Source organism: Strix uralensis, chromosome 5 (assembly GCF_047716275.1).
Source record: "Strix uralensis isolate ZFMK-TIS-50842 chromosome 5, bStrUra1, whole genome shotgun sequence".
NCBI classification, from domain to species: Eukaryota; Metazoa; Chordata; class Aves; order Strigiformes; family Strigidae; genus Strix; species Strix uralensis.
Genome location: NC_133976.1, coordinates 81,701,208 through 81,728,573, shown reverse-complemented (window position 1 = coordinate 81,728,573; position 27,366 = coordinate 81,701,208). Strand labels below are relative to the sequence as shown.

Sequence of the window (27,366 nt, the reverse complement as noted above, 5' to 3'; positions counted from 1 at the left end):
CGAGACAAACTGGCTGTTTATTCACAGCCAATTTGGTGAGGCCATATCCCTAACCAATACCAAACACTGCACACCTGCCAAGTCCTCTTGGTCATATCCCACACTGCTCTGCTAAACACCTTGGTCATCCTGTTTATCTTTGGGCCTTCCACTGCTTATGGGTCATCTCAACCACGTCAGCTTCCTATATGAAGGCTGTTGCAAATAGAAAATGCCTAAGGACTTTATTAAAAGTTGTTGATAAGTTTTTTTTAAAGGCAACCCTTGAAGTCTCTCATTGGCTCCTCCCTTCATTATCCTGTATTTGTATCCCAGGGCAGGTGGCACTGAAGGTGAGAACTTCTCTGAAGGGGAACTGCTGTGTGATGCAGTGTTTACACCAAGCAGAATTATTTGTTTCATAAATTATTGTGCAAAAGGAACTGTATTTCCTCAAAGAAAAGGGCCACTCCTGTATTCCAGAAGTTTTATTTAGGGAATATTGTGGCCCATTCAAACTTCACTTCACTCACACAGCTTGCACTCTCCACAGTTCCATCTGACGGTCCAAAATCTCTGCACCTGCAACAGGCTTCTTTTCTTTCTTGTGTAGCCTCAGGCTATCAAGTATTAAGTCACTCGGGAAGTTTTTTTTATCCTGCTCCTACTCCCACAGAACTCCCTGGGCCCCTAGTACCTCACTGCTCTGCAATGGAAAACCAACTTCTGCTCGGCTCTTGAAGTAACCAGCTCATATTGCATGTTTTCAAGTGTCACTTTCGTTCATCCTCTTCAGTCATTATTCCCCATTCTTATGCACATTCAGCTTTCTTATTGTTGGCATACTGCAAGACTCAGTGGGAAGAGCCTTCCAAGTCCCCAGGACAGGTGCACATAGCACCAAACACCTGAGGAAAGTGGTGAAAAAATCGTGTATGTCACTGCCATACCGCAGAGTTCACTTTCTTTCATATTAAGGAGATGATTCATCTAACCTCCTTTAGAGAAATAGAGACCTCCAAAGGGCATCTTTGTGCTGCCTTAGGTGATGAATTTCCCTCTGCAGGTGCCTCCTTCTCCACACGGGCCCTAAAGGGAGCCTCATGTGAGCAGCTCAGATTGAGATGGTGAACTTTTGATGATCAAACCAGGGCAGGTGAATCCCATTGTAGCTATGCTTGATTTGTGGATTACTTCCTAAAGCTGCTGCTGGAGAATCAAGGGCTAAAATAATCAATACATATAGCACAAATTTCTCTAGTTGTCTAATTTTTGAGATATCAGAATGACTGGAACCTGATACTACAACAGCAGCTCCTTCACTACCACTCAGTCCTTTACTACCAAAAAAAGGAAAAGCCATGTTTAAAAATAATATACTGCTAGCCAGAAAGCTTATACAAAAGTAGTTAATAAAACTGACAGAGTCATCAATATTTTATTACACATTTGCTCTTGAAGAGGTATTGTGCCTCTGTGTGTTTCTCCAAGTGTCTTGGCAAATCTGACACTTCACCTATCAGTGAAATCTCTCTTAGCCTGATAATAAAAGGAGTCTTCATCAGATCTTTGTTGGACTTCCAACTCCCTGCTAGCAGAAGGGAGTATATAGCAATAGCAGGCAACTTTCCACTAAAAGCAAGCTGACTGCAAAAATGAAGCCAGTAAGTCTGTATGTAATTTGAAAACCTCACCAGTGAACCCATTCAGTCTTTGTTTATCACATCACGAAAATCCTGTTTCTGGTTTTATTTTTGCTAAGGTAAATGTGGCCTCCTAATCTATTTCACTTTTTTCCACTTTAGCTCCTGCTCAGGTTGCTCTCGGGTGTGTCTTAGGATTTTCCCAGACTGCACGCTGAATTGCTCTGGGACTGCTGCTTGAACTACATTTTCACAGACATTATTGTTTCATGTGTTATTTTGCAGTCTGTCTCTGTGATAACATTTTCTTGTCTTATTGCTACAGTCTCAGTTTGGCCTTTCTGCTCTGACAGACTACCCCAGCATGCACCATAACTAGTGGATAGGCAACTGCAGAATTCAGTCCTGCCGTGTGCCAATCTTTTCTCTGATTTATCCTTATTTTATGGAGGAGAACAGACATCGTTCTGAGAATGACATTAATTTGAGTTAGTCCAATTTTGAATTGGTTTACTACATATGCCTAAATATTTCAGGCTGCATTTAGAGCTGGTGTAAACTACAGCTTCTCCATTGGAATCCCTATGGTTGGATGAGTCCATCCTAGCTCAGAATCCAACCCCATCTTTTTTTTTTTGTCTTGTTTTTCTTCAAGATCCATTTTGTTGTGCCATTCATGAAAAAAAGAACAGATCCTATCATACTTAAGTTACAGATCTGATAATACTTTGAGCATTTTTTTAATGGACATGAACTTAACTTTTATTTATAAACTTATTAGGGGTGAAATCTGCTTCTGTTGGTAGGGTCAGGTCTAAATCTTTATAACATGTAAATTTTCTTCTGAATCCCCAAACCAGGACCAAACCAGTACAGAAACACTGTCTAAGCTACGGTTAGCCTCTGCATTTATTTATTGGAAGAACAACTCATACTAGTAGTGAATAAGAATGGAAAGAAAGTTTAAAAGACAAAGCAAAATATCGGGCCAATGAATCACAGGGAAATCAGAACCACATCCAAGTCAGAACAAAAACGAAGGGCGGCTGTAACAAATCTTTGGGTCATTCTATTTAGGCTTTTTTTTACTAGGCAGAGAGATATGAAAGTAGGACCACATACACAACCTGCAACTCCACAATGATTGCTTTATTTATTGCTGATACACAAGGAATGGGTTGGGACTGGTATGCTATTAGGCTAAGCATTAACATGCTTGCCAGCCCCCGTAATAGCCAAGCAGTTATGAATGAGGTGGGAGGAACATTAACTTCTGTTGCTCCTTGGAAAAGGCTGGTCCTCTGTCTTGATGAACTGTTGTCTTCCTCTTCTCTGCTCCCTCACGCTGTCATGACAGTGCCTATTTTTCAACCTTTGATGAGTCCATGAGTTAAGCCATTACTGCCTACAATCAAGTCACCTCTTTGCTACTCTCCCATCTTGCATAGCATGTATCTTGCTGTCAGGCTATGGTAAGAGTGACAGCTAATAATTGACTTATTGACATAAAGCTGGACATTGGGTCACACAGTCTTACAAGGCAGGAAGAAATCTACAGCATTTCAGTATCAGCTATGTATTATATAAGCATTATAAGGTCACTTCCATGAGAGCAGGTGTGGAAGTTCTGCATCCTTAGAGTGATTAAAAACTAGGGATTTTAGGGTAACCAAAACCATAGTGAAAGACATGTTACTGAGATTATAACTGAAGAATACAACATTGTGGAGGCTACTATTTGCTTTAAAGATCCATATTCTATTGGTATTGTCCTTGAAATGGCTTCAGTGACTGCTCCACCCTGAAAAGTTCTACTTCATCAGAGAAAGGTTCTGCAGGAACTAAATCCAATCAGCATTACATTCCTCCTGAGGTGAAGAACCCAGAACAAACCTCATTCATTATTTAACTCTTCAGAAGCTGGCTTAGATGGTTGCTGATCTGCACACAAGTTTCTGTGGAATTTCTGTTCGGGTTGACCGACATTGACAGCAAGAATCTAAAGAATTCAGTGTAAGCTAAGCACCCAGTGAGCTACCATGCAGCACACAATGAGGAAAAGATAGCCCATAGCTAGTATGTGAATCAAGGTTTAGATATTTTTCCTTCATGGTCTATAGGATCTCATTGGGTCCTGTTCCCAGCTGGGTAAAGAGGACAGTTCCCCAGACAGCTCTTTCTTGATAGGCCATCCCCAGGCTGTAAAAAATGGAGCCAAGTTCTTATTCACCTGCTGAGAAAACTTCCGTGCCCACAAGTTCATCTTAGAAGGGTTGTCTTTTGGGATGGTGGACATTTTCTGGTAGTCAGAGAAAAGGTGGATGAAGGGGTCCCAACCAAACCCTTCCTGTAACTGATAAAGGATATAGTGTAAGAACAATGAAGTTCTCATTTCACTGGCATTATTTCTGTGTCACAAGCAATAGAAAATTCCATAGGTTTCTGCAGTGTCTTTTAAGAGTGAATATAAGGTTAGATGAAGGCATTCAACTTCCAGGCTTTGGAGCACAACTTACAGCACTAGAGTACAGGAAAATACACATTTCCATTACAATGGCCTCCCAAAACAAACAGAGATGAAAGATGCATTGGGAGCAGCCAGAAATGTCAGCAACCTACTATACAAGCTGCTGCTTTGGGCAGAGGAAAGCTTCTTGTGCAGTGAAAAAGCTTCAGAGAGGACACTGACAGAAAACCTGGAAAGAAGGAGCACAGGAGAACAAGGAATAATAAGAAAACAGGAAAGAAAGATTGTGAGCAGGGCATGCTTTGGCTAGGAATGAGAACAAAAGGGAATCAGATAGAATAACTGCTGTTGCATGAGTAATGAGTTTAAAGAGGGATGGGAAACCTAAGCTGTTGCTCAAGATGAGGTTAATATGAAGAGCTGACTTGGAACAACAGCATGACAGGATGCAGAATGTCTACTCAACATCCATAGTTCTTTACCAAGCCATGACCTACATCTCGCTTTCTGATACTAAACAGATTGACATTAATTGCATTCCACAAATCCTCCATCATGCTGGAACAGCTAAGCAGGAAAGAGCACTTCTACATTAGACAGAATAAACAGGCAGATTATCTACCTTTAATAATCCCCTACTGATATGGGAACTCCTGGTGCTGAGACTAGCTATGGACTAGGCAGTATCTTTTTGTGAGAGGGTTGGAGAGCCATGAGGAGGCTGAGTGGAAGGTGGGAGGCGAAGGGGTCTGGTTTTGTGCCAGGTCAAAAGCAGTAAGCCAACATATACTGGAGGAGGCTCCACACCATGTTAGGTTATGTCTGAACTGCAGAATGCAGGAGCATCTCCTCAACCCCGAGTTCAAGTATCCATCCCAGACACTTCCCAACTCCTTGTCACAACACGTCCACAGTGAAAACTGTCTGTTCTCTCCCCTGCCACCAGTTTCCTATAGGAAGAAAACACAGGTACTTGTGTGGGTGAACTGTGGCACATCCTGGATAACTGGAGGAACCAGCACCCTGGAGCACACTGCAAGTGCTTCTTTCTCCTAGTCTAGACAGAACCTTGGGGGCTCTGGCTTTACTCCAAGGCAAGCAGTGAGGAGGTGGAGACAGAACAGTTTAGACAGGAGTTTTGTTGTTCCATTTAAATCTGTACATCTCTTGAGCCAATTAACTGATTTTCTAATTGTTTTATACTCTTTTTTTGCAAGAACTGTGATACGGCCGTTAGTGACCACTCTGGAGAGGTAAATGGGTATCCAGGCTGGACTCTGAGAGATGGTATGCTCCATCAGGACATGGAAGTGTAAGAACCAGAGAGGAATTGATCCTAAACAGGCCTGAAGAAGGCTGAAGACTTCCTGGATTGAAGGAATATGAAAAGTGTCTAAATGGCAGCCAAATGTGGGTCTCAAAAGAATGTGGAGACCGTTCCATAGGAGAAAAAAACCCACTATGGCTGTAATAGTGACAGTATATAGACAGAATTGTAATTGTTCTTTCATGTCAGATTTATCTCAGCTGTCCTGTCAGTAGCCAGACAGGAGGTGGGTGATCCCAGCCTATAGGGTGTGGGTGAGGCAGTGGGGCAGTGGCCAAACTGGTAAGGTAGTGTGGGAGAATTTCCCTTTTTGAAACTGTTCCACTCTGTATAACTATTTTGATATTTGTTGCACCAGCAAAAACAGGTTGATTCTTCAGCTTGATGATACAGGCACTTCTCTGGGATGTGGAAAAATCAAGATCAACACTTCCCCAATAAATATTTTCTTGTTCATGTAAGATGTGAGAGTTCACAAACAAGCGGGTTGAGGGATACTCACCTCACAAGTCAGTAGCTTAAGCCATCATAATGGACATTTACCTTACAGTGCCCAGTTAAAACCAGGTTGAGTGCTCTCTCCATTAGACTACTAGCTGCTATGAGGATTAAGGGAAAGGGGGAAGGGAAGAATCTCTCTCGTATGCTTCCCAAGAGAATGCACTTTAGTCTAGGACAGGGTTCATGATTTAGAGTCTTGGCCACAGTGAGGGATCCAGTTACATGTGCAGGAGGATAAGCTGAACCCGTCCCCTTGCCACTTGATGGACTACACTGGCTCCACTCAGTGCATTAGCCGACACGAACACCCCTCTCTCTGTTGTGTTTTGTAAAGAGGAGCTGAGCCATGTAATTCATGGGTTCTGGCTCTTCTAGACACTTTACAATGCCAAGGGCTTTTTTTTTTTTGCCAACTAGCCCAATGTCCCACAGGAAATCTGCAGCAGATTAAAGAGCTGTGCCCAAGTTTGATCACCCTTCTCCCATGCTGTGTAACAAGAAGCAGTTCCTGTTTTTCTCCTAGGGAGAAAGATATTGCACTAAGCTCTCTCCCCGGGGGGGATAAACCCAAGTCTGACAAAGGAAGGTTTTCAGGAGACATCAGGATTAGATGCTCTGTCTGTATACCTCTCAGGTGCTTTCTGGACCCAAGATGAACCCAGATTGTAAGCAAACACTCACAAAGCATGACAGCTACTGTCACCAGGCTGCAGACATCCTTCTGCACTAAGAATACACCAGCTTTTCCCAGTTACCTGTAGGTATGTCTCCAGAGCAGTCCACACCTCCCAGTCCTTTAGCTGAGCGCCTTTCTTCAGATATTCTCTTATCCTTTCCTCCCGACACTGTGACCTAAGTGCCTCATGGGCTTTATGCCGGGGAATCCCCAGCACCTTCTCATGAACATAGACAGACCAGAGGTTGCAGGTGGCCTCTGTGGTATGAGGGGGAAACTCCCATGCTTGCTGCTGTTGGTTGTGTCCCAGCTCATGGACAGGACCCCAAAGACCAGTAGTTCGCATGTGCTTCATGTCTAACATCTCCTTCACAGAATCGAGGTGGCCCATGATGGGGTAGCCAGCATGCATCCAGCCTGCAGGAAAGACAGGTACCAACGCATGTCATAAGTGCTCACCTGTGTGCCTCTTAGACATGTGACTGTGGTTTTTTTTTCCCTTTCTCTAGTGCCTTTCCTCCATCTCACAAACCACACTGTTATTACCATGAATGACAAATATTTCCCTTTGTGAGATAAGGAAATACTACAAGTTTCACTTTAAGAAATAGTCAAATAAGCAGTGTAAAGGTAGTACTGAACAATCAGTTAAGCACAGTTTTGCCTGCTTTCCCTTTTTATGCATAAGCATACAGTGATGGTTGGATTGAGGTTGAGATTTTAGGATGAGGGAAAAAGCCTGACCATTACCCAGAATACACCTGAACTCTCATAAACCGAGCACAGCAATAATGTGATTCAGCACCCTGGCAGAGCTGGAGTCTTCCTATGTAGAGTGTGGATACTGCAGGTCTGCACTCCAGCACCCAGCAGTATGGATGAGACACAATGGAAGTCACAGTTTGTCATGCTTAAGGGCTGCAAAGCTTGTCATGCTTAAGCCTGTTTTTAACCTCACAGGATAGCTATTCTATAAACAACTTCCCAGTACCATGCTAGGCAAGAATTTTGTGCTGCAAGAGATTTTACTTATGTATCCTTGGTGTCTTCAACGCTGATTTGTCCTTATTCTTGAAGATTCCCAAAACTTCATGCAAGAGTCACATCCCTGAATTCAAACACCTATTGTAGCAGGGGATAAGCAGCCCTTTACACTCACTATGTAGGGAGCCTACACAACTGGCTTTGACTGAACACTAAGGCTGTAGACTACTCAAGTTGGAGAACATGAATGGCAAACCCCTTCCTGCAGGAACTATTTAAGGTCTTGAGCTCTCTCTTTTTTAATAAGAGGGATGCATGCATTTAGCAGTCACTGGCACCCAGAAAGTTCTGGTCCAGAAATGCAAGTGAAACCATTTAGTCCACCCATAACAGAAGGGAATTTTATGTCTGCAGACTATGATCTTTTTAACTGGCATTTGCTCAGGATAGCAGAGTCTAACACTCCCAAGATGTGCAACAAATTCTTTCCATGTGGCTTAGCAAAGGTTTAGGACATCAGGGTTCATGCCAAGCCCTTGTCTCATTGTGGGATGATGAATTTAACCAGTCTATTTTGAAAAACAACTGAACAAAACTTGTATTAATTGTATATAAGCTCCACATTTACAATATAATTTGACTCTAGATCAAATGCACGCAGTCCAAAACTGGAAAAGCTGAGGTGGGAGAGCATCCGCTGCAAAACTACACATTCATGAGCTTTGGTAGTGACACTGGTTCTACTGCTCCATTGCCATCATCTCGGGCACACATCTTTTCAGGCTAAGCTTCGCCCACAATAATCTTTGTGGAGCTCATCTCCAGCAGGCAGGCACACACAGGTTTAACAAGTGTCACTGAATGCATGAGAACAGTCGTGTGGCTGAGGCAGGGAAAAAATAGAAATCAGGTCACTGTCTCCCAGCTGTACTGACTCTGCAGTGCATTCAGAAGGGAGGGTGAGAGCCAAAGCCACTGCAGTCAGCAGCTCTGCCTCTTAACACACCCAGGCAGAAGAACAGCTGAGTGAGACAACACCAGTTTTGAGAGCAGGGAGGCATCTGAAAGGGTCAATATGTTTTTTTAAGCGCTGCTTTACTGTGTTTCCATCCTGGAGTAGCTCACAATTATGCAAGGGTCGCAGTCATTTAACACCTTACATATGTTTCCAGCCTGGTTTTAGCAAAATAATCTTGAAGGAACAGACATTGCTGCTAGAGGTCACTTGTCTTTTAGCCCTTGAGAAGGCCATATGGCAAAGTACCTACCACATGAGATCTGGACATCTGTTACAATCCTCTCTGGCCTTGGGAACTTTGTTGGTATGGCTGCCAGTTTGCTTATTGCCACCATGATCTCATTCCACAGGGTAAGCAGAGGCTGTGGGTTCTCCATATGGCGGATGCTGTCAGACGGCACCGTCAGGATGAGATTCTCAACAGCCAGTTCTGCCCAGGGAGCAGGGTAGTGCCGGATACAGGCCTTCCACTGGTTTTCACAGGTCTCCCCTACATCAACAGCAGAAAATCGGTTAAGCACAGCTCTGACTTTTGAACACACTCCCAGAGGACAAGCTGGGGAAAGAGACCACAGTCATGGAATTCTCTTGGAAAACAGTATGTGGTAGTTGTGTGACTGGGGGTGGTGGCTGTTAACTAGTTAGTCCTCATCCTGTGCTTGGGAAGTCTCCTCACGCTCTTTAACAGATGGAAAACAGACAGAAAAGGACTAGCATATACCAGAGTAGCAGCACAGCAAGAACAGATCCCTGTTTTCCATCTGAGAACAAGAAGCATTGGGTTTCTCCAGCACCTCTTGATGATCTCATTTCTTCTTCTCCAGCAGAGATTTGCTGTTTCATGTAACAACCCAGGTTTTGTTCAGTTTGACAGAAGAGCAAGAAGAAATTGCATACAGAAAGAGAAGAGGAACTGACAAAGATGGGAAATTCAGCAGCGATTTACTGTAGGGGCTGGAGATGGCCATAGGGGGGCACAGTAAAGCAGGCAGAGTGGAAGGCTTTGTCAGCTTGTCTCCCTCCAACACAACGGTTTCCCTCGGAAATGACAACTCCAACCTCCAAGAAATGTTGGTTTGGACAAACCCTGCCCATTTTGTGATAGCTCTTTCACCTACCTCCTGCCACATAGCAGGCACAGAGTGACTTACCCAGAATCCACGAGGACAACAAAGCAAGGAAACTAAATCTGGGTATTCCTAAACCGAGCCATTTCTAAGGTGTTCCTAAGCACAGGACCATCTTTTCTTTCTGTCACAGGGATAGCAGCATCTGTGAGCAGCACTGAGGAGAAAGGCACCAAGGTAAACAAACCTACCGAGCTTGAAGAAAGGAGCTCTGACTGCCCCTTCTACCGTGATGGGCACTTTTCCCAGGACACTCCTTGCTGGTACTACGATGTAAACGAGGCCACCCCAGAGGCAGGAAATAGACTGTTTCTGGCAGGCAATCTCACAGGTGCGTATTACCACTGGGGCCCGCTTCAGCTCTGTGGCGTGAGAGAGGTCATCTGTGTGACACCCAATCTGCACCTGGCAAACAGAAGGGTGAGAACAGCTGGTCAGAGGGCTCCAAGTATGACCTGGCAGACCAACCACAACACCCTGAGCCGTCTGCAGCAGCACTGTCCCTGCAGGGTTCGCACACAGAAGCAGCCTTCTGACCCCAGCCTAGTTCAAGTTTTCAGTCTGTGGTGACCAGAAGCAGTAAATACAGTGAAAAAAAGCTGGTGAAGTTCAGTGCTATCCCTGTCTCACAGTCTTACAGCCATACTCCCATTATGACTGGCTCAACTACATCCTTCACCAGCAGTTCAGGGTACCGCAGTGACTTTTTTCACTGCACTGTATTTGCATTGATCGTTCCTTGACCTTTCACCAGCATCAAAGTCACATCCTGTTACATGTGAGCTGGAGAGATATGATCACTCCTGGCTTCTTTTATTGTGCCTCTTCCTCGGTCCTCGTACAGTAAACCAGACAGCGTGTGGCTGCAGGATGAGACAGAAACACCTGAGTTAACTTTGATTTCAGTTGCAGGGAGCTCACTGCAAAAATTATCCAAGCAGGTAACCTGCTTCATACTTTGCAGAGAACAGGATCCCAAGTAACTAGTTTATATCTGATCTGGATACATCTACATGAGCAATAGTGATAGGGCTGTGAAAGTACCTTATGAGAGATCTGGAGACACAGAACTAAGTTTGGAGCATAGAAGGTCCCAAGTTCTTATCTCGGGTCTGAAAATCACCTTGATCCGTTCTCTTTACACGATAACAAAACAAATACAGCTGCCTTCAGGCAGCAGCCACACTCAGTTATCCCGCCAGCACACAGAAATAAGAGGAATGTAACAGAACAGAGTGAGAAACAAGCTGAAAAATTATGACAATGCATGGGAAGTGCCACAGGGTGGCAGCAGTAGGAAAGGACTGAAAAGGCAGCAAAACCAGTAAGGAGAAAACCCTTCTCCGTGCTATTTTTGAGTGCTCACCTGACAAATACTAAACAGAAGCCGAATTAGAGACAGCTTACCTTCAGACCAGCACCGACCACCAGGCAAGGGAATGTTATAACCGCTGTGTGCCCTTCAGGGAGGTAGAGTCCTGTACTCCTCCAGGCTGTCTCACCTAAAAGGCAAGAGAACACAGTCCTAATCAGTCAAGCACTTCTTTGGCCTGATACAGATTCCGGAGATTTCAAGCTGCAACACAAGAATCTTCCATCATGTTCTTTTCCCTTGCTCTACACTCCCAGAACTGTCTCACATTTCTCCCAACCTGTCAGAAATACAGTTATAAAGCAGTAGGGTAGCAGCGTGAACAAGATCATCACACCATTAGCAAGCAATCCCACCCAAATTTGAACTTCTGGAGATGCCAAGCCTAAATGTGTTTACTAGTATCTTTTAAAAATAATAAGAAAAAAAAAAAAGAAACCAAAACCCCCAACACCACCTCCACTCAGATCCTCTTACCCTAACACCCTCATAAGAGGTGCATACTGTAGCGGTATTAAACGCAGCTGAAATTGTAATAGTCATAAAACATTTCCTAAATAACAGACTGAGAGTGACAGTGGATTTTTCCTTATTGACTGGTCCAGCACAAGCTGGGGCCCACAGGAATTCCCATTTCTAGCTGACTGAAGTTATGAAAAGCCTAAAAGCACAGTCTAGATGTAGATGTAGACAGCTAGATGTAACTGTAAGATGGGTACCCCAAAACACCACTATACTTCAGCATGTTTCTAGACAGTTTTCCCATGGAAACACAAGTCTCCTCTGCCCAGATCTCTAAACACTTGTGATACCCAGTGCAAAACTGACCCATCTCCACTGTACTGATCAGGCAAAATCCACTCTGACATAAAGTTTACTCAAGCATATTTCAATACAACCAGCAAAAGTCCTAAAAGAGATGAACTGTCATAAAGCATCCCAACTTAGAACCTTTCCTGTCCTTCAAGAAAGCAGGGTCAGTTTTGTCAAGCAAAACCTAATCCAAGGAAAAATGCTAATTAGACCATATCACAATGTTTCACCAATTCATCTCAGTTTTGCTGAACATGCACCAAAGGCAGTTTAGAACTAGTGTTCAGGATTTGCTAGCATTTCTTTCTTGTTTATGTGAAATTACACAAATTCTGAATATTTCCGGTCAAACAAAATACTGTGTTTGATCCAATGCATTCCGTTCAGCCAACCCTAACAATTTTCCTCTTTTGTCCTGACTCATTAGTGTTAAAACCAGTGAGCAGTTACTCCACAACTTTTCTCTCTGCATATCCTCTGCACTCAGACATCACCGCTCCAGAACAGTCTCCTTTATCTCAACAGAAGACTTTGGAAACAACTCCTCTCAATCATATTCTAATACAAAAAAATCAAGATTAATCTGCCCAGGGGATAACACCTTACTAGCAGAATTTAACCTGGAGTTTAAACATATTAGCTGTGAGCAGGAATCTCAACAAGGTTTTACAGATACAAGGCCTAATCTTAGCCAAATCATTCAGGGTGTAATTACCAAGTACCTTGGTTTCAGTGGTGGTGTCAGCCCAGTAAGTTCCCACCATGCTTCTAGACTCTTGTTTTCACTCCCAAAACCAGACCTTCACTCCATCAACTGTGCTGACACAAGTTGTTGACACTGAGGCTGAAATTATCTAGATAGAATATAACCCTTTTGTGCCTAACTCCTACCTCTTAGTAGGATGGCCCCAATAGGCATTGTATCAGCACAACTATGGCAACAACCACCTGCAGTGTAGAGCCCAGGGTTTTTCAAGGAAGCTTTCTTGCCAAAGCCATTGTGCTGTGCAAGTACCCCCAGGCACCGCTGTTAGGTGGTTCTTCCCCAAGCCCCTGTGTGCCAACAGCAAGGAAGCAGGATTTTTGTGGGGTGATTCAGTGGGCTGAAATCAGGGCTGGCCACAAAAGGAGCCTGTCTGCCACTACACAGAGGTGAGCCTCCTCACAAGTCCACAGTGAAATTTCACATCTGTGCCCACGTTCAGACATACACAGACACATGCACACTGAGGCCGGGTGCCCCAGCGATCCCAGCACCAGGATGCCTCAAGAGGAAGGGAGATAGACTCCTCACCTGGGTTTGTGCCATCAATTTCCACAGTGACAGGGAGGGCACAGACCCCAGCAGCAGATTTTTGCACTAGGGCTGCACTGTCCGTCATGGTGAGGGACAGCTCGGTCGCCATGCAGAGAAGAACTGCCTCTTTGGAGTTGCTCTTGACAGGGCAGTGCCTGCTGACGTGTGGGATCCCGCTTCTCTGAAGCACTTTGGTCAGGATGCGGTGGAGCGAGGCGTATGCAGGGCAGTCGTGGGCTGGGATGTGCAGAAAAGCAGCGCAGTCTTGTGCTAGCCTTTGCAGCCAGTCCTTCAAGGGGGCTTTGAGCTCCTCATGCTTGTCTACATGCCTGTTGAAAAGAGCGAGCGCCTTGCGGAAGTGGTAGTGCTCCTCAGATCCCACGGGCAGGTGCTTAGCTGCCTGGATGCTCTGCCCCAGAATGCTCAGCCCAAACCGGTTCAGGATTTTGTTGCCGGGATATTTTGCCACAGCAGCTTTGCCACGGTTCTGGGAAGACCAGTACCAGGCCTGTCCTCCAATCAGTAGGCCACCTCCCTCTGCCACGAAAGCGTGAACCCTCTCTGCCTCTCTGTCGCTGTAAGAAGAGCAGCAGTACACGCTGAGGTCACCTGTCAGCTGGGACACCTGCGACTTCACCTCTTCCTGAGAGAGGAGGCTACACAGTTTCTTCAGGCTGGCATCCACACCCACCAGCCCCTTCCTCCCAGCATCCAGCCAGCGGACAGCATTGAGCAGGAATCTGGCCAGCTTTGGGGAGAACAGCTGGCTCTCGTGGGTTGCCACCACAACACGGCCCTGGCCGTAGCGTGCTGCAGCTAAGAGGCAGCGGTGCGAGCTGTCCAGGCAGAGCGGGAAGGAGAGCACACCATGCACTAGTAAGATGGAGGGTATGCCCCCTGTCACCAAATCCAGCTCTGACACACCACGCAGGAGAAACTCAGCGTCAAGACTGAGGTTGGCCTGGTGCCTGCAGAACCAAGAGAGGTCCAGGTTAGCTCCCACCCCAGAATCCTTTGCACAAAAGGTCACTTTGTCCATCCCTGCTTCTTCTTCCTCCCTCATTCTAGTACATCATGTTGTCAGTTCTTTAATTTAAAAAAAAAAATCCATCAATACCTAATTCTTCTCTTTTTAAAGCCTCAGCTTTTGCAGCCAAGCAAATCTTGTAAGAATCTCAGGACCCATTTAAAACAAAAGGAGAGAAAGATGGTCAAAATGAAGTTTCTAGACTTCTGACTTTGAAAAGCCACTTGAAAATCTAAATACATTGCAGAAACTCAAAAATCATTAAGACCTTTCACATTTTTTAAGCTGCAGATGATGTGGGAATTAGCACATCTCCTATAACAGAAACTTTCTCCATTTACCCCACCCTAGTCATTATCAGCTAGGCAAGCCCAAAAGATGTCTCTGTATCTTCTCCCAGCCTCTGCCACTCTTGAGAACTGAAGAAATGGTAGCTAGGCCAGATAGGCTAGATGGACAGGCAGACACACAGCTAGACCAATAATGAGTAACTAAAAGTTGAATCAGAGCCCTAACACATGGTCCTCACATTACCATTAGTCAGTCTCCACAGTATAAAGAGATTATACTGTGCAAAGCTCTCTTATCTCTGCTATTTCCATATAACTCCTATATGTCACTGTGGAGTAAGACATATTGAATTACTCTTGTTTGCTTTGTCTACACTTTCTCCTGGTTCTGCCAAACACAGTTTTCCCCCAACACCTGGAAAGAATCTGTTGTTATGTGGCCAGTGCAGCCAACTCAGTAAGAGTAAATGATGCTGCCCTTCTGCACACCCATAGGACAGGAATTAAATCTGCAGCTCTCCTTTGATTATTAATTTACTGTAACCCTTTGTCACACAGAGTATGTGCTCAGGCATATGGCACAGCACCTGCCTCAGACTGCAGTCTGATTCTCTGTGGGTTAAGCAGGAAGGCCCAGATGCACAAAGCTGTTGTGTTGCACAGAAATAACGTATCTAAATTTCTCTGTGGCTCTGGATCCAATCAAAACCACCACAAAAGTACCCTAAACAAGGTATAATTCACCCTTAGTCACCATTTAAAAACTTGTTAATTGCTATGTAATTTTTCTCTGCTGAATTCTCCATTCCTCTCCCTCTTCCATGCACTGTGCATGAGGCGGTGGGAACATACCTGTGCAATGCAGGTGGGAATAAGAATTGGTCAGAGAATTTTATTAAGTAACTTCATTTGTTAGCTGTGTCCTAAACACTTCACTGAATTCAACAGCAGAGATTTCTACTATGTTTATTGGGAAACAAACTGAGCATCCAGAAAGTACCAAATGTAATTATTTGTTTGAAAATGCTAGAAATATAGTATTATTTATCCACAAATAAAAGACTGTGAAGGAAAGACTTGCAGGGAATTTTGTTGTAATTGTCGCAGCTTTCACCGCAGTGGAATGAAGGTGCCACACAGAGGAAACACAGCAGCACTCATGCTTCTCAGAAAACCCGATGCACCTTGTGTAACTCAGCAGAAAGTGGTGCAAGGCACAGCCTGGCACACCCGCTGGCAAGGGGAGGTGGAGGAAGATGGCAGAGCAATACCTAGGATTTTGCTGCCTGGTCAGCTGTGCGATGTGAGTTACAACAGCCCTGAGTTTTACACCTGCTGCTTCAGGACCCAAAGGGCCAGGCTGGAATCCCAAACAAACTGGGAGCATGGAGATTTCCTGCCCACAGCCTGTGGGCACAGAAGCTGAGAAGGGAGGGTGGCACTCGCCTCTCCTCAGCTCTCGCCAGCCCCAGGGTTTCACTTGCAGAAGGTGAATTTCTGCAAGTAACAGGCCAAACAGGTTTAGCAGCTGCCAGCCAGAGCCTGGCCCAGAGGGCTGGCCTGGTGCTCCATCTCCAGCCTGGTTTTGAACTGTGGGAAAGTTGCCCTGAACGTACACACATGTGGGGAGAGGGAGAGGAGATCCTCCTCCTGTTCCGTGTTGCTGTGTGTTGCACTCAGGCACACCTGGTCAGGCAGACTGCTCTAAAAGATGGCTTCCCTTATTTCCTTCCCCTTGAATGAATTCCCCGGGCCTGGCTCAGCTGCCCTGGAAGCAGTCAAAGACACCATTCTTTCTGACTGCAAACAGCATTAAGGTGCCCCTTAAATTGGAAGACAACAGTTGCATCCAATCCTGGCTATTAAAGAACCAGCATTCATCATCATCCTCATCTCTCACCTCAAGAATCTTCTATAAAAACCTCACCTACATAACCTCATCAGTTGTTTAAACAGAGAGCAAATCAGATACTCACGGGACAATTAATGGGATCTTGGGAATTTTCTTGGCGACTTTGAAGATGCCTTTCTCCACAGCGTTTCCTGTGAAGTACACACCAGCCACGCTGGTCACCTGGTTCCCAGGGAATTCAAACAGCACCTTCTCCTTGCCATGTCGACTAGCCCAGTACCAGGCCTGGCCACCAATGAGCAGCCCTCCACCTCGCTTTACAAAGTCAACCAGGTCTTTCGCCTTCGTGCTGTCATAGGCATCCATACAGTACACCCCCAGGGAGGGGCTGAGCTCTGCCCCAGCCTGCACTTTGGCACCAGCCATGAGCAGCAGCTGGGAGAGGGAGTCCAGGTGAGGATGGACCCCAACCAGCGCCTCAGGGGAAGGCTTGAGCCACGCCACAGCATTTCTGAGGAACTGGGAAAACTTGGAGTCCTTCAAGATTCCCTCATGGGAAGCAACCACAATCCGGCCCTTCCCATAATGTGAAACAGCAATCAGAACCTGCTTCTTAGAGCTCACAAGCACAGGGTAGGCATCTTCTCCAACAAGCAGCAGCTCACAAGGAACAAAACTGCCAGTGAAGTCCCACGGCCCAACACCATCCACCAACAGCTCATAGGTGGCAGAGGGTTTCATCTTCAGGTCACTCCTATCTGGTGGAAAGAAGACCAACATTCATTACAGTATGGCTCAGCAAAAAAGAACAGCTGTAACAACCCTGTGGAGTCATTTCTCTGTTGTCTAGTAGGAACTCCAAACAGGAATCATTCACTGGAAGCTTGTGGCTTTGTTATCACACTATTTACCATTTAAACAGAAGTGACAAGTATATCAAGATGATGGAGGAGAAGAAAGTCACTGTTTCAACAAATTCTGCTATGCATCATGGTGGAGAACAGGGAAATAAAGGCATTCACTTTCCCATTAACAATTTATTTGGAGAGGGAGGGTGCCAGAGGCTCCATTAAGTCTACTAGGAACTTGCCTGGTAGAGGTGATTTACATGGAAATAGCCAGAAAATGAAAAGACCTTATCAACACAACACACGGCACAATTCAAGCATGCAGTTCACATTTTAGTTCCTAACTGGATACATACAGAGCTACACACAGTTGCTGCAAGATGGTATTCCCAAGTTGTACTTTTCTACCTCTGTTTAGGCACTATAAGCCCTTGCTCAGTATTAGGAGGTGCTGTGAGGGGGAGTAGATTCAGCAGAAATGATGGAGACAACCAGCTCCCCTGGAATAACTGTCAAAGTCACACAGTACCTAGGAGAGCAGGTCTGGGCACAGGAGATTCATGCCCTAGTTTCCTGATCCAAACTGCCGCATGATCTCAAGGAAATTATTTCCCCTTTCCGCAGCTCTGTTTCACCTGTTTTCCCATCTACGAAGTAAGGAGAGTGGTACTGACCTTGATTGCCAAGCTCTTTGAGGTCTGTGGGTGACACGTGCTCTATTTAGGCTCCCTCAGTTTGAAAGTTTGGCTTAGCTCTTCACCAAAAATTATCTTCTGCTGAGGTGGAGCAGCTGCGACTTCTCAAACAGGAAGGTTTTGAGGTAGAGAGTATGACCCAGTCCCACCCAGTTCCTGTCATTCAGGATTCACAAGGCTGACTTGGAGCACAACGCCTACAGCAAGGGAAGGAGCTGCTCTGGGGCAGGCCTGGCCCTTTCCTTGCCAGTACCCCGTGCCAACACTGAGCGGCGTTCTCTGGTCTTCACACACATTTCATATTTGGCTACCCTGAAAGCAAATCTTTAGCATGCAAACACAGGAAAATGGAGAAATCCTGGAGAAGCAGCATCCTTGATCTGGGTTTGTCACAAGCCCCAGGGTGCTCAGAAACAGCAACCTGATTGACAGCATCATTCCCATTCCTTATCCTCTAGACATGCCTGGAAGCTCCTGTTTTTCACCCAAACTCTCATGAGACTCCACTGCTGGGTTTTGTATGATTTATGAGTCAAAGCTGCTGATTAACATACGATAAAAAGCATATTTCCCAGTAATTTAGCACTTGTTTGCTGGCTTAGTCTGAATTCCAGCTTTGTTTCCCCAGGTTTGAGAAAGTCCTACATTTAAAAGCAAATACGAGGTCTGAGTGGTTTAGGTTGTTTTACCAGGAATCATGCAACAAAGTAGTAAAACAACTTGGGAAAATACTAAAGTTTTTTTCTGGTGGCTTTTGAGGATTTGGTACTAATGTACCTATACTGACACACTGACCGTGGTGTAGGGGAGAGAAAAATCAGATGGACAGTTTCAACAACTCATATTCTACCTGAGGACTACCCTTCAGGACTAGGTTTGAAGTAAATTCAGTAAAAAATGACCCTTACTTCTTAGCCTGCACCGTTCTTCTGATCACAGGATTTGAAAGCTAACATCCTCTGGACCCATAAAAGGTTGGCTGCTCCCTGGCATTAACCCAGAACAAGGTGTGGCTGTCTTGGGAAGGATTTTAACTCTCTCTTAACTGAATGCAATTATCACCATATAACAGAATTCCCAATTTCTATGTAATCACAATTTCTCCATTTCCATTGTATTAACCATTTCAGCATGGAGAGAAGGAAGGAAGAGTACTCATTAGACCCAGAGCAGACACAACTACAGGCAAACTCCTCTTTCTAGAGAAGACGCAGCAGGGACAAAGAACACTCATGTCTAACAAGAACTGCAGGAACTGCAGAGCTGTACGTCGTGTCAATTAGGAGGAAACAACTACTAGATCTGGGCATACACAGAGGGAAGGGGGAGATCTTGGTTCCTAGCTGCTTCCCTTCTTAACGTGGCAGTGCAAATTCTCCGTGACAGTGTCTTGAACAAGTCAAAGCCTCTCGATTCCTTGTCTTTCCTCCTGCCCCTTCTACCTCTCACCACCAGACAGTTCCCACTCCCCACAGAGCTGAGAATATTGAGAGTAGGTATTGGAATATACATTTATAAATCCTGCCAGATGACTAATTCTCTCCTAGCCTTTCTTCTGGCTCTGGAAAAGGGACAAAAACGCAATGGGAAGGTATTGGGGCTTCATTAAATGAAGACTTAAGATTCCATCATCTGCTGTCCAGAAGCCATCACAGCAGACAAAAGGGATGTGGTACAAAGGAAGGAATACCCCTGGTCTACTCAGGAAGAATACTTCTGGGAGACAGAGGACATGGGGGGGCTCTAAGGGTGAATAAGGGAACAGACTTTGTGTGTCAAGCGCTCACTCACTTTGGGGTGAGTCTTTAAGGTCCCTGTAAAGCCTGTGAGGATCTCCATGAGTAAAAAGTACAGGATTGTGCAATATCTGAGAGGAACAGGACAAAAGGCACAGGACAGCCACTGGGGTGGATCACTTGTTAAGAACACAGGCAGCCTAAGTGAGTGAGATAGACAATTTCTAGGGATTCAGCTGCTCTTCCTAAATAGGGGGGACTTTTGGGGTTTCCAGCCTCTCCTCTCTTTCAGATTTACAGTCTAGTTGTCTGCATAGTAACCAAGCACCAAGTATGCTGCAAAGTCTGTAGGCAGTAAAGTCTGTAGGCGGGCTCTTGCTTTTTAACATATTTACCAACAAACTGAGCAAGCAGAGGAATGCTGACATTCAGCATTTGTTGAAGAGACAAATTTCATTATATTCATTATGTCTGTTTGTCATTAACAAGGTTTTAAACTGAACGAGGGTAGATTTAGAGTGGATGTAAGGAAGAAATTTTTTTATGATGAGAGTGGTGAGACACTGGAACGGGTTACCCAGAGAAGCTGTGGATGCCCCATCAGTGGAAGTGTTCAAAGTCAGGTTGAACGGGGCTATGAGCAACCTGACCTAGTGAAAGATGTCCCAGCAGGGCAGGAGGTTTGAACTAGATGATCATTGAAAGTCCCTTCCAACCCAAACCATTCTGTGATTTTGTGATTCTATGACTTGTGTGCTGCATAGAACAGATGCAAATTTAATATACACTAAAACTGCAAGTGTACTTCAAAATTCTATGGCATATTCTTTTAAATAAAGGCAGTGTCTACACTGCAAGAGTAAGTGGGCTCTAGAACTGGCTTAAGCATAAAAGTGAGAGCCTGTGCTGCTGTTAGGGGAATAATGTGCTCGAGTTCTGCCCCGCTGGAGGATCAAGAACTTGGCCTTAGCCAGTGTGTGCTCACATACATACAACATCCAGAGTAACTGTGAGGCTGAACCACCTGAGAATGGGGTTAAATTTGTACTAACCTGAAGATGGAGATGACAACTCTCAGTACTGAACACCTCGGGTATGTTCTGCATGCCTCTCCACCCTTTTCAACACCTGTGAAAGCACAAGCACCATGAAGCCACCAGTAGGGTAGGCTAAAGAATGTAAAGATCAAGAAATGTGCAAGAAGGGTGGCAAGATAAAGCAATAAATTCAGCTGCAATGGATTGCATGCAAAAGAGAATACAACACCTAAACTTGGACAACAACCTTTCTTAAAGAACTGCTCAAAACTATGGTAAAAGAAGGCACCTAGTGGAGATAATAGAATCAAATATCTCAAGTTGGAAGGGACCCATGAGGATCATCAAGCCCAACTCCCTGCTCCTCGCAGAACTACCTAAAACTAAACCATATGACTAAGAGCATCATTCAGACGCTGCTTGAACTCTGACAGGCTTGGTGGTGTGAGCACTTCCCTGAGGAGCCTGTTCTGGTGACCCACCACCCTCCCAGTGAAGAACCTTTTCCTAGTGTCCAAGCTGAACTTCCCCTGACACTGCTGGAGAAGCGGGATGGAGAAGTGGGAGGCAGCCAAGCAAGAAAGCTTGCATGGGAAAGACAAAGTTAGGAAAAAAGGCATCAAAAGTGAAACAAAAGTAACAAAAGCCAAAGAAACAAAGCTAAACACATCAAAGGGAAAAAGAGTCAAAGAAGAACTAAGTTGTAAATTAATGACAACTTTAAAATTAGGTCAAGAAAGCAACTACCAAAAGAAGTTACTGTGTTTGTTTTTATTTTTTACACTTACAGTGTTTAATTAGAAAACAGATTGAAAACAAATAAAAACAACCAGAAATTTTTTTTAGTAAAAGTGCAGCAGAATCAATCAGGCAATTACCATCTGTAATTACTGTTATTGGTGTTAATTTCATACGGCACTTTACAGCAGTAGATTACAAAACACTACAATTTCCGAACCTTGCAAAATGCTGCTGTGTTTTAAGGAAAAAACCAGGAATTGCCCATCCTTTCTGGTGGTGTTAACATGCACACATTAGGGTACACTCAGTGGCTAACAGGATGCAAAGAAATAGAAAATCTGAATGTCTAAACATGCATCTGTCCAGCAGTCTTGATTGCTTTTAAAGATAAGGCAAGGAAAGAACAAAATGAAAACAACTGTTAACATCTGTCTGGGTATTTTAAAATAATTTTGCATTTGGAAAGGTGTGGTGGTTTGACCTTGGCTAAATGCCAGGTACCCACCAAGTCGCTCTATCACTTCCCCCCCTTTCCCCTTTTTTTCTCAACAGGGCAAAGAGAGGAAAAGAAAATAAGATAGGAAAAAAAACACACCCCTTGTGGGTAAACCAAAAGCAGTTTTAATATAAGCAAAGCAAAGCAAAGGTCCGCACGCGGAAGCAAAAAAAAGAAAACAGAATTATTCTCTACTTCCCATGAACAGGCGATGTCGGGCCTTCTCAGGAAGCAGGGCTCCAATACACCTAGTGGTTGCCTCGGAGGACCAAGGGTGACCCCACCCCCTTCCTCCTTTCTCCCAGCTTTATACTGAGCAGACGTCATATGGTCTGGAATATCCCTTTGGTCAGTTGGGGTCAGCTGTCCTGGTTGTGTCCCCTCCCAAGATCTTGTCCACCCTGTCCCACTGGGGGGGGAAAATGTCAGAAAGAGCCTTGGTGCTGTGTAAGCACTACTCAGCAGTAGCCACAACACCAGGGTGCTATCAACACCCTGCCAGCTCCCAACATAAAACACAGCACCATGAGGGCTGCTACAGGGGAAAACCAATTCTGGCTCAGCCAGACCCAGTACAAAAGGTAATTAACATCTTAATTAAAATTAATTTTACTAACTTCCATGAACTGAAAGCAGGCTGATGGGCTATGATCAGTGAAGACAGGGATACACTGAATCAGAAGAGATGTCTATAAAATAGTGCTGTTTAGCCTTTTTAAAAATCTCCATCTGTGATCTAAAAAGGACAGGACATACCACATAATGAAATTACCAAATAATAGAAAGTAACGTGCAGCAGCACAGAGGAAATCATAACCTTACTAGAAAATAATTTTTAAAAAAATGAGAACTTGCCTAAATGCAAGTCCTACGGCCTGTCGTTTTAGAAAAGCGTTGACATCTGTTGGCGAAAAGGAGCAGAGCAGCTCAGAAACCTCTGGCACTGCAGATACAGGGCCCTTTTCCAATGAAGGCGCTGGAGGGGTTGAGTCTCATTGGCATGCCTGCTATAGAACAGCTCAGATCATTTCCCTTTCAATGCTGCTAGGTTCTAAAGCAGGGGATAAGTGTAACACCACTGTTTTCATTTGAAAAGGAACAGAGAAGAGGCTTAATGCTCTTTGCATGTGGACCATGCCAATCTACTATAGTCTGCAGCGATGTGGCAAAGGATGAGGAAAAATAACAACTTTATCCCTTCTGAACTAAAAGGACAGCACAGGCCTTGGTTTGCTATGTACTGCCGGGGAGCAAGGGAAGGCAGGGATAGTGGGACAGCACCCTGAGGCTGAAAATGAAGAACAGGCAGATATTAACTCAGGTGGTGGGCAGCGACTGACATCCTTAACAGCCTGTCACAGACATGTCACACAAACTAACAGCCCGGGGTTAGACTGATGAAGGTTTGTGCCCTACTGTGGACTTCAAGGGTAGCAGTGCTTACTGCAGAAAAAAAAAAAAAAGTGAAATTCACATAAACTGAACCTTGCTTCCTCCTCATCATGCACCATTATATTTTATAATGCAACAAGCAGAAGTATTACAAGCTATCCCTGATCTCTTAAATCATGTTCTTTTCCAACTCAGTGTGACAGAGGACCATCTGGGGTTTCTTTCAGACTCTGAGACTAACCAAGCAATCACTCTGAAGATATATATGCCAAAAAAACCCTAAGTTACTTAGTTCTTCATTACTGCAGCTAGACAGATACTTACAATCGATCAATGCTTTAAGGCCTTATTTCAAATAACATGGGTGCATGAATTCTCGCTCTCGCCCGTGTCCTCTGAGCTATCCCTCCAGTATTAGGTTCCTCAGGAATGTCTTCACACTGCTCGAGCCACGCTGGGTCGAACTGTCTTCCCTGGTGTTCCTGCCCATGGCTGGGCTGTCAGTCCACCTGCCAGCTGGCAGTGAGTCCGAGCTGACAGAGTGTGTGGCTTCTGCCTTTATTCCTTTCTTACGCCTCATGCTTGGCCCTTTCAAGCCAATCAAGGGTGAACCCCGTGCTCACGATGAGCTTGGGTTCAGTTCACGTTCCGATCACAAATAAATATTCAGGGTTGTTCCCTTTTCGGTTATTCTGTTTGCTGTTATCTCATTGTCATCTCTGAGCTTGTACAGACCTGCATTCCTCACTCCTTATCCCCTGCTCACATGAGTCTGCAGTCCCAGCCCAACCCACACAACTGGGCAAGCAAACCCCTAAACCCCCAGGCCCCAGCCTGTCACAACAGTCACTTGCGCTGTGACATACTCAGGAATTAGACCCTTTGACAGCACCCCAAAGGCCCTTCCTTCTCACTGGGCTAGGCCACCCCAAATCTCACCCTTGCCTGTGCAGAACCTGTCAATAAAGCTACAGCTGAGCTGTGTTGCCCTAAGCCATCTTTCATGGTTTATATCCAAGCCTTGTTATCTCTAGCAAGCCTTTATGTAAACCTATTCATAAATCTAGCACATTGCAGACCAGCTTCATGTCCTGGGAGGCTGTTCCAGACTCTTGCTGAAATTAGTTGTTTTTCAGGACAGTTTACTGTCCAGGCTACTCTCTGCTATTTAAGGCAGTCATCTCACTTGTCTTTCACTCTGCCTGGAAGCTATTGCCAAAATTTTCACTTTCACCTCCCCTAAGCGTACTCAACAACTTCTGAAATCTTTCCTTTGTGTTCTCCCCACCTTGCTCAGTTACTGGTTTTGATTTCAAAATTGTTTCTACCACATATCTTCTTGAAAACAGGCCTGACACGACACTAAGGCTCCTTTCCAGTGCTGTGGTACTATAAACATGCCTTAAGAGAGGCTTAAAATGAGGCTTAAAAAACAAGGGAGACTCTTCTGACCTGCCTTCCACCCATACATACCCTTGCAAAAGCATTATGGCATTGACATCACCTGAAACACTCACTGCCTTTTTTCTAGTAGCTCTGCCCCCTTTTCCATAAAGCCCTCCACGTACAGTCCACTTTTACCTTCTGTCTGTTGCACCCTAAGGAAGGCCCTTGAACAATATTTAAGCAGTCTTTGAAAAGTTACTAAGGGACATAGCCTGCAGTAGTGGGTTTAAATTAATTACATAAGTTTGCACTGCTATGCTGAAAACGAGGAAATGGCTGAACATATATGTGATATGTAACACCTGTAAGAGATCTCCACTAAAAGATCTCCTTTCTTTTTTATTATTTATCACTTTCCTAAACTTGGTTCTAGCACGTTTGGCAGTTGTAGCTAATTTGGCACCATTTCTACGTACTACAATTTTCAAATGCTGGATTATTAAGCATACAGCAGAAAAAGTACTAGTCCCAAACAGCAACTTCATTGCCAAACATAAGGCAGATGACCAGCAAAAACTTATTTTAAACCAACATATAGATGGTTTATTACTAGAAAATCTAGGTGAGAAGAGAGGTCAGACCTGATGAATGGGGAGGGCAGGCAACTTGTGTGTTAGTGCTGACTGGAGAATGTAAATTCACTACCATACAGACTCGTTAGGCAGGGGACAGATGAAATAGTATCTCCCATGTTTTTGCTGTGCCTCCCCTGACAAGACCTGCTGGACCAAAACCAGCTTAGATGCTTCTCTCTGTGTTCCTCAGTGTACCAGGGTCTAGGGTCTATGCACAGAACCAGCTTTGTACCTCCTACAGATTTAATCTGCAACCAAATAACTCATCCATGTTAAATTGCAAATTGACAACAGGTAGAACCTTCTAGACCAAATGCACTGAGAAACCACAGGAGTTTCTTTTCCCACTCCACCTTCCCTCTAGTTAGTTTGAAGGTGCACGAAAGCGTATGTTTGGGGTTGAAAAGCATGCTCTTTTCCAGGAGAAACCTGTAGAATTCACCCATCTGCTGGAAGAACTACAGGTTCTTTACTTAGGCTCTTTTGCTACCACTTTCCCTTGGCATCGGCAGAGCCAACCTAAGGCTGCTGGAGTCATTGTGCACTGTGCACAGATGCAGCTTTATCCTGGCACAGAACAACTCCAGGTTGCATGCAGAGCCAGCACAGACGCAACATGCATACTCACAGAGCAAACCCACACACTGCTGCAAGCCTTCTGCAGCTGTTCCAGGGATCCCTGCTGAACTTAGAGGTCTGCATTGCACAGGCCCATGCTCTGAGACGGCAGTGCAGTTTGGAAAAGCAACTCCAGAACACTGAACACCAGCCTGTGAGCTGCTCTCCTTCTACCTTCAGTGACTAGTTTTGCTACCGAAGGATCAAACATCATGCTGAAGATGCAAAAGCAGAAGGCACACAAGAAGGCGTCTGTCCTGTCCTCAGCTGCTCATGGGGTGCGCACGATGTCGCCGGGGTCATGCAGTCCCAGCTCTTTTTTGGAGCTGATGGCACGGAGGAGCAAGCGTAGCAGGCAGGAGGGGCTGCTGAGTGTCAGTCTGCCCGCCCAGCGCCCAGGACCTGTTGGGAAAGCAGAAGAGAGCGGAAAGGAAAGTTCAAGAAGGGCTGGGAAGGTGCTGCGGGAAGATGCCGCCTGACGCTGGGTGCGTGCAAAGCACGGGGTGGCCAGGGAGCCGCTGTTAATGGCTTGCACTGGAAGGCTGAACATGTTTTAACACTTCTGCTTTAGTTATTTATGCCAAAAATGATGACAAGGTCCTGGTCTTATTTTACATCATTGCAAGATGCCGATGATTTGGCCCAAAGTAGCATAGAGCCCGTGAGGTTGCACAGATGCCGAGTAAGGCCAGAGCCTGGTCTGCTAATTCCTCTACACTTGCACTAATGCTCTTCATATTCAGAGTATTCATCTCTATTTATTTATGCATCCCCAAACGTTCCAGCAGCAGGTTGAGGCACAAAATGGTGCTACTTACCCCAATGGTTATGGATGGGCAAGCCACAGAGCTTACGCTCTGTGCCCTAAGCATGTCTTCACCTTTCCTGGTCCAGGGTAACGAACCGTTTTCAAGCACAGGGTTTCTAACGGGATCCGCAGCCCAGTAAACCACGGGATGCCCGAGCTCCTCGGGCCGCACGCTCGCTGTCAGCACGACGCTTCCCTGCCCGATTCTACCACCTTTCCTGTGATCATCCACAAGCGCAGCGCGGGCAAAAAGAAAACAAGCCCCCACATCTGCAAAGGACTCCTAGTACTGAGGTGGCAGGAGGGTGACTTTTCCTCTAAACACAGCTTAGAGTAAAACAGTCCCTGGGCAGGGCAGGGCAGGGCAGGGCAGGGCAGCTCCTCCTCGCTGCCGGGCCGGGCCCCCCTGCACCACCTGTGAGAGGTGGGCGCACCTGCCCCTCTTCTCGGGAATAAACTCTCCTTCCTCCTCTTCCTCCCCCGTCGCCGCTTATCGCTGCCAGACGGTTTTGCCTCTCCCCTCCCCGGCACCGCTGTCTTCTCCGCCCCCAGGGGCGACGCGCACTTTCACCCCGGGCCCTGGCACTGCCGGGCGCTTTGC

The 27,366-nt window shown here is 45.4% G+C and overlaps 1 protein-coding gene across 5 annotated transcripts; it reads right to left on the bottom strand.

Annotated features, from left to right (window-relative positions):
* Positions 1 to 2,750: 2,750 nt before the first annotated feature.
* TCAF2 (TRPM8 channel associated factor 2) lies at positions 2,751 to 27,362 on the bottom strand. Of its 5 annotated transcripts, none has more exons than XM_074871958.1 (10): positions 26,776 to 27,361; positions 25,968 to 26,359; positions 20,705 to 20,780; positions 16,498 to 17,131; positions 13,202 to 14,172; positions 11,130 to 11,224; positions 9,914 to 10,127; positions 8,846 to 9,085; positions 6,673 to 7,010; positions 2,751 to 3,975 (listed from the first exon to the last, which is right to left on the bottom strand). In XM_074871958.1, exons 4-10 carry the CDS (start codon positions 17,112 to 17,114, stop codon positions 3,730 to 3,732), a joined length of 2,721 nt encoding a protein of 906 aa, XP_074728059.1. In that variant the 5' UTR covers positions 17,115 to 17,131; positions 20,705 to 20,780; positions 25,968 to 26,359; positions 26,776 to 27,361; the 3' UTR covers positions 2,751 to 3,729. The 5 variants fall into 5 exon arrangements, with proteins under 5 accessions (XP_074728059.1, XP_074728060.1, XP_074728061.1 ...); XM_074871959.1 differs by having other exon boundaries at positions 16,498 to 17,127; XM_074871962.1 differs by having other exon boundaries at positions 3,849 to 4,318; positions 26,776 to 27,362.
* Between the last annotated feature and the right edge of the window lie 4 nt (positions 27,363 to 27,366).